General features: G+C 39.5%; 1 protein-coding gene across 1 annotated transcript; it reads right to left on the minus strand.

The window, feature by feature from the left end:
• Positions 1-642: 642 nt before the first annotated feature.
• On the minus strand, positions 643-8,783 carry LOC144641099 (uncharacterized; the record flags this gene model as incomplete). The annotated part of the gene is made up of 19 exons (XM_078500149.1): positions 8,737-8,783; positions 8,566-8,627; positions 8,019-8,046; positions 7,830-7,892; positions 7,608-7,654; positions 6,616-6,652; positions 6,388-6,450; positions 6,193-6,278; positions 4,909-5,487; positions 4,255-4,273; positions 3,783-3,913; positions 3,439-3,469; positions 3,111-3,173; positions 2,755-2,817; positions 2,604-2,666; positions 1,725-1,777; positions 1,521-1,557; positions 1,206-1,268; positions 643-776 (listed from the first exon to the last, which is right to left on the minus strand). Coding segments are annotated over exons 1-19 (1,669 nt in total), but the record flags the coding sequence as incomplete, so codon positions are not given.
• Positions 8,784-9,769: the final 986 nt, after the last annotated feature.

Raw genomic sequence — 9,769 nt, forward strand, 5'->3', positions numbered from 1 at the left:
TATCATCTGACCATAACAAAAAAAACTCGCTTCAGGGCAAAACTGCTGAAACGTTTGCATTGCTAAGCAGTATCTTAACTGGCTGATAACGAACTTTTCTTTTTCACGGTTCTATTAACAATAAGTTTGATACTGCGTAGCCGAAGGCCACGAGCTTCCCAGAGGAGTCCGAGGGCAAGGCCTCCCGGAATTGTTTTGAAATGAATAAGCGCTGAGATGCAATCGGGTGCATTTTAAGAGACAATTAATGTCCTTAGACAGGGAATACTTACTTCATGTGCACTGACCTCGTCGCGTCTGGATGAATTTTCCTATATAGTTTCTTATATACTCAGAAGGTGATATGCTTCTGATATACTGTAATGATAACAATATTTTTTGGGGGGGAGACAGCGCATTTTTTTTTTTTTTTTTGGGGGGGGGGGGGAAAGCTTCTACCCCTTCTACCCAGAACCCTGGGTATAGTTTTCAAAGCCACTTTAACTTAGACATCATGCATTTAAACGTTTGGAAATCACGCTAAAAACATCGATGAAACGCAATGACCATAGCAGTGGACTTCCAGTTACTTTCTACCTTCCTATAACACAAGCCCTCCCACGTAACATTTTATAGAGACATTTTTAGTTGCATAAACCTTACCTTTTCCAGAGCGAATCTTAACCAACTGGACTTCAGAGTCCATAGAATTTGCTTGAGCCAGTAACTTTGACTCAGCCTCCTGTCTCATGAGAACTTTCTTCTCAGAAGGAGAAACCAAAGGACAGCCAGACAAACTGTAAAACAGAACAATGGGGTCAGTTTGTAACAGAAACCCTTTGTGCTTCGCCGGCGGACAAGGAAAACAATTCAGTTAATGACAAAGTAGTGGAAAACAAATAACATTGTGTGAGAATCAGATGAGCTGGGCATTTTTCATTCAATAATTTCTTTAACCTTATCTTTTAGCAGCTTCTGCAAGAAGTTTCATTTTTTAGACCACCACAGGATCCCAAGAGTAGTAAGGCTTGTTCGTTATTTTATTCCTTAGGGTGACTGTACACAGGCTATTTTTTCCTTTTATTTCTTTGTTCTCTACTATTCATACCATTCCGGGGCATGATTTTTATTTTATTTTTTTATAGAGGCGGGGAGCCCCCTTTAAAAATGCTCAGCACATTCCAGCTGTCAATGAATGAACGCTTCTTCATTTACATCGTGCTTACCTTCTATGGGTACTGAACTGACCGCTGGAATGTCCCGTCCCATCACATCCTGGAGTGGGACACCTGAAAGGAAACAAAATACAAGTGTGAATCAGTGTGAGCTAAGAACAAAACACAAAGACAAGATTTGGCTGTTGACGTGACTAAATCATACAATATTCATAAGAACGTCTAGAGCACTGTGCTTGCGTATGTTGTCTTGTGCTTGTGCTTGTCGCAAGTGTGAACATCCTTGCGCTCATCTCAGAAGTGTGAACCAGCCTTAAAGCACATATCTTTAGTTAAAAAGCAATTCTGATTCATTAAAGTACTTACATCGGACCATTTTTCTCAGACTGCGAACCACTTCCACCTGAGAAGTAGAACAAAAGTGAACAATGAGAAAAGAATTCTACACTATACGCAATGATGATGATACAATTTTCAATTCCAAATCAAGAGAATTCAAAAGAGACAATTGCCACTCACTCTTATACATAAGAGTAACGCGGTAATTGTTTGTGTTTGACGTACTCCTACCTGCTTCAGCATTTTGAAGAGCAAGCTTTGGCGCCAGAGGACAACCAGACAGACTGAAAGAGTCAAAACAGGAGTATTTTACTTCCACTGCATCAAAAAAGAAACTATAATACCTTTAAAAATTAGAACACAGGGTTGGGTTGTTCAAAGCACGATTAACCAGGATTAGGGGAATTTATGTCAGTTTTTTAACTTTTCAGTTGGGATTTCTGTTTACATTTTCTGTCCTCCAGTTTTGTAGGCAACTAATCTCAAACTCCTCAAAAACATGAGCATCAAAAAACATTTTTACAAGAGAAATTGAACTCATGATCAACGTTTTATCCTGGGTAAGTGTAAATCGGCTTTCAAACAACTCGGCCCAGAAGTTCGTCATACTTTTCTGTTAACCCATTGCTGTTCGGAATTTTGAGTGGAGTAAAACTTACTTTAAACGTCTGACACGTACGTGAACTCTCATATTAAATGTTTTTTATAAAGCTTTGTTGTTTGACGTGACAAATATCCAAAAATATTATATTACTTTAAACCTACGAGCGTTTAAAATTAGAGGATTCTTTCCCTTCTGTGAGGCCTGATGGTTAGTGAGTTGCACTAACATTTGTAAGATTAAGAGGTCTGAGTTCTAGCCCTGGCCGGGGCGCTGCGTTGTGTTCTTGGGCAAGACACGATACTCTCACAGTGCCTCTCTCCGCGAATGTTAATAGATGAAAACAGGTACTAACAAGTGGTCGTGGAGGGGGGGGAGCCAAGGTAACAATGCTGGGGGCTAACCTGCATCGGTAGTGCGATGTAGCGGCTAGCACCTGTGATTCTCCTAGTCATTAGGGACTCTTGAGCCACCAGGCCCCGAGAAGATTAATTTTTTACTTTACATACCTTCTGTGTGAGGCGTACTTGCCAGTCACATGGCCTGTTCCATCACACCCAGCAGTGGGACACCTTCAATGAAAAGAGACATCACTTAACTCGACGCACTGAGAGTAACGGCTGAATTCAAACTACTCACTGCGTTATCTTAAACACATACATGAACCTAACTTCTTGATGTTCCTGCTGCTGCATTTTGGCCGCCAGTGGGCATCCTGATAAACTGAGAAACAAAACAAGCATACAGTCAGCTCTCTCTTAACGGACACCTCTAAAAGACGGACACCTGGTGTTGGTCCCGTCCCTGCCATTTTTCAGTCATTTTACTGTAACTAAACTTCCTATAAGACGAACACCTCTATAAGACGGACAGTTGGAACCGGTCCCGACAGTGACCGTCCCAGAGAGAGTTGACGTAGTTGTAAAATAATTATCAAACCTTTCAGTCTTGATGGAAAAAGATCATGTTAGTACAAGAAAATGACTTAAATTAAATTAAGTGGCATCAAGTCCTACCTCCTGTGAGTTGCATATTGGCCTGACACGTGGCCCCTACCATCACAGTTTGGAGTTGGGCAACTAAATACAAAAGAAACAAAACCAACCAGACAAGTTATTATTTGTCAACAGTAACTGAGTAATCTTTGGGTCAACTTTAGAGGAATCGAGCCAAATAACGCATCTTCTCCTAGTAAAGTCGGCTAATGTTACGATCTGCTCTGCTAGTTGAAGCGCAGGAGTGTTGCGTGTTAGTGACTATTTGAAATAGCATTATGTAACGAAAAAAAGTTCAAACAAACAAAACCCAGCAACACAATCTTAGTTTAGTACTGTCTTCACACACCTGAGAAGTTCTTTGGGTTTTCCATCAGGTCCTGCAAATGTTAAAAAAGAAACTGTATTATTTTATAAGAAGATATGCACTGGATGCAGTAGTGTAGCTGCCCTTGTAAGCCTGTAATTCTACTGGTCCTCTAGTGCAGCAGATATAACTTTATTGTTTTGGGGGCCGGGTATTGTTCCTGTTGTTTGCTCTATTTTTCTCTCAAAGGGTAGCGAGCCATTCATGTGAGACCATGCAATAGCTGCTGTCCGACCCTTTCTGGGTGGCCCATTGCTTAGTCAACAACCTCTAATGTATTGTGGAGCAGTAACACAGTGTATTAATAAAAAAAATATATATCTTACCAAACTCACGCTTTACTGGTGTTTTTGGAAGGGGCACATTCCTGACAACCCTTGGACAGCCAGAGAGGCGACGATGAGTGGCAAAACGGCCATTTACATGGCCTGAACCATCACAGCCTTCTGTGGGGCAACTGAATCAAAGAAAAAAATATTAGTTTAGTGGACGGTGTATCAACCATGCTTTGAAGAGCACAAAGCCAAAACATCATTACAACGTTGTAATCAGCTTAGGTTGAAGGTTCAAGGTTCAAAACATTGAAGATATTTTTGATGGACAACTTCTGACAAAATCATGTTAATAGTTTGGTTCCTTTCCCCAAGGAGGAGGATAGGGCCAGTGTGTTAAAAAATAACTCTTTTATAAATGGACTACAGAACTTTTATAAAACCTTGAAATTGTCACCTTTAAATTTAAGACTATAAAAAGGTTACTGATAGAAACTATCAAAAGTGAAGCATATAGTTTACATACCCAATAAACTTTGAGGCACCTAAGGACAGGAAAAAATAAAACAAAATTAAATTAATTAACATTACTATCTCAAGAATTAAGACACTTAGCAGAAACAAAAGTTTGGTGGTGCATTTTACAGACAGCTGTAAGGGTTTGACATCTGTGATATTTGAAATCAACTTGCAGTCTCACAATCTTTACTCTGAAGACAGTGGAAAATAAATGTCAACTGTTGTGATTTTTCTTGTTACTTTGTCGAACGCAGGTAACCTAACAGCTAGTGCCGTGGCTTCTGTATCTAAGGTCTGGGGTCATGCCTTAGCTAGGGTAGTTGAGTTGTGTTTTTGGCAAGAAAATTGATTCTTACAGTACCTCCTTTCACCGAGGGGCAGTACCACTGTACATTGTTCAATATGCAAGGTAACATGTTAAAATGCTTAGAGAGGGTGGGGGGGGGGGGGGGTAAATGTGGTGTGTGGAAGGCTAATTTAGGTAGGAATTTCTGATTCATTAGCATCATGCCCTTGGGGAATAACAATTCTCCTAGCCACTTTGTGCTACAGAACCTAGTTAAACATGGGCCCCAGTGAACCATCTCCATTGATCCTTAGGACCATCAAAACAGACTTAACCTTTTACCTTTCCTAACAAAAGTAATCAACACTCGCTCACCTCTCCCTCCTCCATAATCAGAGTCTTCACCGTCATCTTTGAAATCATCCTCTTCAGATGAACTCTCAGATGACGACGTGTACTGCACCACTTCCTTTGCTTCCAGACACATCTCATCTGAACTCACTTGGCCATCGTCGTCGTCGTCATCATCACCATCATTATCACCAACTTCTGATTTAATGGTTCTAATAACAGTGCGATTCTCAGAATCCTCTGCTGAACAGTCCTTTGGAGAAAAATCTTTCGACAAAGGAGCCAAATTACCACTCATGACAGAGTTGGCAACAGCAACGGCAGTTGTTGCCGAGATGATGCTTGGCATAGAAAATGGTGTAAGAGTAACAACCGGTGTTGTCGATGTACAAGTCACCGATGGAGACTCAGCTTTTGTTTTGGGTGGCTTGCTTTTTGGAAATGTAAAATGAACTGGGGAATCTTTATTGTCAGAATCAAAGTTGAGTTCTTTCTTGGCTGAGTTGTCTTCAGTGCTTGAAGCAGAAGAAATTCCCGAGTCTGGAGATGTGGGGCTTTCCTGAGGCAGCGTCTTGTCTGTTAGAATGTACTTTGGTGGGCGTGCTAAAAGAAAACACGACCAGCTCAATTAAAATGAGATGCAATTAGGACAATTTGAAAACACATTCATCAAGCTAAGGACATCATAATTCTAAAAATACTTTTATTCTGAAACAAAGCACTGAATCAATACCAAAATTTGCATATATAGAGACTAATGTTTTGTTTGTCTAGCATATGTGAAAAAATCAGCCTTGTAGGATGAGCAATTTAGATTTTAGAATTTAATGATGTCAGATTAAATAAACAACGTGCAAGTATTAAAATTATTTGATAAAAGTTGACACTGGCTTAAAATATGTACAGGACGTTTCAGCTACTGCTGTAGCCTTCTTCAGCAATATGTAAATTTAAAACGGCGTCCTTGGTGTTATAGGAATAAAAACTAAAAAATGCAGAAAAAGGTGATAAGGAATGTACTGAATAAAATGGGGGCTGGAATTCTAAAAACGCGACTAAAAAGGATAGAATAGGGGGTGGTATGCAAAATTGTTAAGTTTCTTATAAATGTTCGGGAATGCTACGTGTTCATTAATAGCGTTTCCATCTCGGACTTTACATATTGCCGAAGAAGGCTACAGCAGTAGCCGAAACGTCCTGTACATATTTTAAGCCAGTGTCAACTTTTATCAAATAATTTTAATCTTATCATGCCTGGCTACAAAACCAGATATTTTTAAACGTGCAAGTAATTGAGCCTTGACTTACTTTTCTTGTGCGGTGGTGTAGTTGGTGGACTCTTGCACTGCCGAGCAGTCTGCTTTTGAACAGTGGCAAGGGGACAACCTGAAAGACTGCAATAATAGATTTATTACATATAACTTGAGTGTTACAGGAGGAAAAGATGAAATATTCAGCTGCTTCTAAGTGATACGTACAGTATGCAGAGAGAAAAAATGATACCTTCTGTGTGATGTGTATAACCCTGTTCTGTGTCCAGTACCATCACAACCAGGGGTGGGGCACCTAAAGAAAGAAAATAAAGGTTACATACAGTCAAGCCCATTTTAATGAACACCCTGTCAAATTTAAGAAGTCAGACCTTTCTAAAGCAGAAGGGACATTATTTGTTCCATGCTGTACCAAATCATTTACTTCATTTTCCTCCAGGAAGCAATGACTACATCTTACCTGGCTCCATTATCATCTCCACCTCCTGACATCTTACCTATAAGTTTATCAAATAATACAAAAAGTTTCAGGCAAAATAACCAATTATATATTTTTGGAATAATATTTTTTTGCCACATCAGAACTGCAACAGTTTTGTTTCACTTTTAAATGGCACTGTTTATGAATATAACAGGGCTGCAAATAACAGTTGGTCATCAGAAATTGGCCGACCAAAATTTGTTGGCCGTCAAAATCCCAATCGTGGTCGGACATGATGTCCGGACAATTGTTTGATCGTAAATCATTTTATGGCAACGATGAATAAAAATCTGTCCGACCACAATTTTGTTTTGTCCGACCAAGATGGTGTCTAAGTAGGACATATGTCCTTTTAAGTGAAAAAAAATTATTTGCAGCCCTGATATAACCCAAGCCCCACTACTCTACCAGACCCACTAAAGTTCTAGATATTCAGTAAATGAAATCCCATCCCGAAAGAAGAAGGTATTTTTTTATTACTGAAACTGACAATTCAAGACTGGATGCAACAACCTAATAAACCAGATTAGTATTCTTGGTATTGGCTTGGAACATGCTTGCAATGGAGGCTAATGCAGGAGAATATCATTAAAAAGAGCTCCATGTCATTTCCATTTGAAAAAATTCCCATTGCAGGCTAGTTCCAGTTCAATGCCGAGAATACGATATGACACTAGCAACGACAGGGGTGCAAATAACAGTCGGTCATCGGACATTGGCCGACCAAAATTTGCTCATGTCCGACAAAATCCGAATTGTGGTCGGACATGATGTCCAGACAATTTTTGATCATAAGTGATAACTTGTAAGTGGCCTTTTGTTTTTGGTGATGTCCGACAACAATTTTGTTTTGTCTGACCAAGATGGTGTCTTAGTAGGACATATGTCCTTTCAAGTGAAAAAAATTATTTACAGCCTTGAGCGATGATTAAAATATAATTTAATGATGATAGTATAGTAGTATAACTTACCATTTTTATCTTTTTCCACAGAAATCCTCCTTGGGCATCCATACAGACTAAAACATAAAAGAGGATTTTTGAGTTTTTTACCCATATATATTTGTTACAACTTAAAATAACCTCAATTAGATTAATCATTGACATAGCTGATTTGCCAGTTCCTGCATGGACACAGAATGGCATAAAAACGCAAGAGTCAGTCTCATGTACTACTGTACAAATGACACAAACCTTCTGTGAGAAGCAAACAATCCAGACTTGTGTCCTGAACCATCACAACCAGGAGTTGGACATCTGTGATTAAAAAAAACGAGAAGGGTCGTCAACATAACTTAAATACCAATTTGCTATTACACTAACAGTTTTATTATAGCTAACAGATAAGTGAAGCATCTTTTTTTATTCAAGACATATAATTACCTTGAAGACTCTGAATCGGCATCCTTATCTGTTGATTAATAAGAGATAGTGAGTTTTTTCTGGCACTACTGAAATGGGTGTTTTTATTGCTATACTAGCTCAGTGAAAAGCAATTACAACAGATTCCACCACCTCTCCAAATATTTATTTCACTGTAAGTTAGTAAGCCAGGGTCTGGGTTACTAGCTTGGCTGGTCACCAGGTATGCTCAGAAACCCGACAAAGGTTCACAAGGAAGTTCTACAATCCTAGACAAAAGTCTTGGGACACTAACAATAATTATTTTGACGAATAATTGACATTGTCTTAACCTCCCTCCCCTCCCCACCTCATATGCAATGTTAATTTCTATCCATCCAACCTAGCGACAACATTTCAAAATTCTTTTGGTGGGGAAATGGGTTTGGAAAGTTGAACAATGTCTTCTCAACGTAAAAGAATTTGTCACTGAGCACTATTTCCTTAAGTGCGATTTTTGTCCAGGATTGTACATTGTAGATTTAAACAACAGACTGAAGTCTCATTAAATTATGTTCAATCAATTAACCTCCACTGTCTGTTCTTGAAAACCTCCTGTTAGTTTTCTGCACATAGGGGCATCCATAGACACTGAAAAATAGATACAAGGTAAACTCAACAAAGCGTTGGTCCTTGGTGTTTATTGAAAGCACTGGGTTCTAAGGGACCTATAACCTGTCCATTTTTGTACAAGCCTCACATGGCTTCATCAACAATGCTAGCCCACTGTAGGTTTCCTGACACCATTTTTTCAGGTTGTCCAAACAGATTCTGTTCAGATCAGATCAGATATGCCTGGGTGCAGGGACATGCCATGAGACTAAAATATTTGCATTTGGCACAAGGCCACAAACAAGAACATTATTAATGGTCAAAACTCAATCCATAAAGGAGGGGGACATGGGGGTTTGCGGTGTTGCTCATTTTTTTTATGCGGTAATGCGGTGAATAAAATTAAATCTTGCGGTGTTGCGGTGATCTCAAACCCTACGGTGTGCGATGTTTGTGTTTTTTAATCTACGGTGTTCGGTGAAACGAAATTATTAGCGGTCTAACGGTTTCTTGTCTAACACTTGCATAACTACATTAAGCCTTTTCCGCTCGCTTCGCTCTCGTTACCCCCACTCGCTTCGCTCGCGGAACCCCACTCGGGAGCCTGGTCGCAGGCTAAACTACATTTATCTCTGTTATCTTTGTTAAATATTGTCTGTTTAATCTTTAAACCAATCCTAATACGTCTTTATTGATAAGTAACTTGATTATATTGCGGTGACGGTGTTTCATCAAATTTTCTTGAGGTGATGCGGTTTTTATGTATTATTTTTGCGGTGTTGCGGTGTTCAGGGTCCCCCCGTGTCCCCCTCATAAAGGAGACCAATCTGGTTGTGGCTCAAGCTTTTTTACCACTAAAATATACCATTTTTCATGCCTGATTAGTCTAGACCACTGACACAGCAGTATGGCAGCATTTTTAATTTTTTCACAAGGAACCCTTTATGAGATCTTGACAGCTTAAAAAATTGGCATTCATTTCTCTCCTGAACTTAATTAAGACCAAATCCCATAATTTACAGCCCGAAGCAAGATGTCAAGAACTCCGTCCCTGTTCATATGGGTGCCCAAGGCCTTAGACCTCTGGATATGGACTCCAAGACACACTAACACAATGTAATAATTAGCCCAATATATCTGTTCTGATGAGCCACTTGGCTCGACAGCAGGCTTTTTTAAAT

Source organism: Oculina patagonica, unplaced genomic scaffold (genome assembly GCF_052425735.1).
Source record: "Oculina patagonica isolate OP01 unplaced genomic scaffold, crgOcupat unplaced681, whole genome shotgun sequence".
Taxonomy (NCBI): domain Eukaryota; kingdom Metazoa; phylum Cnidaria; class Anthozoa; order Scleractinia; family Oculinidae; genus Oculina; species Oculina patagonica.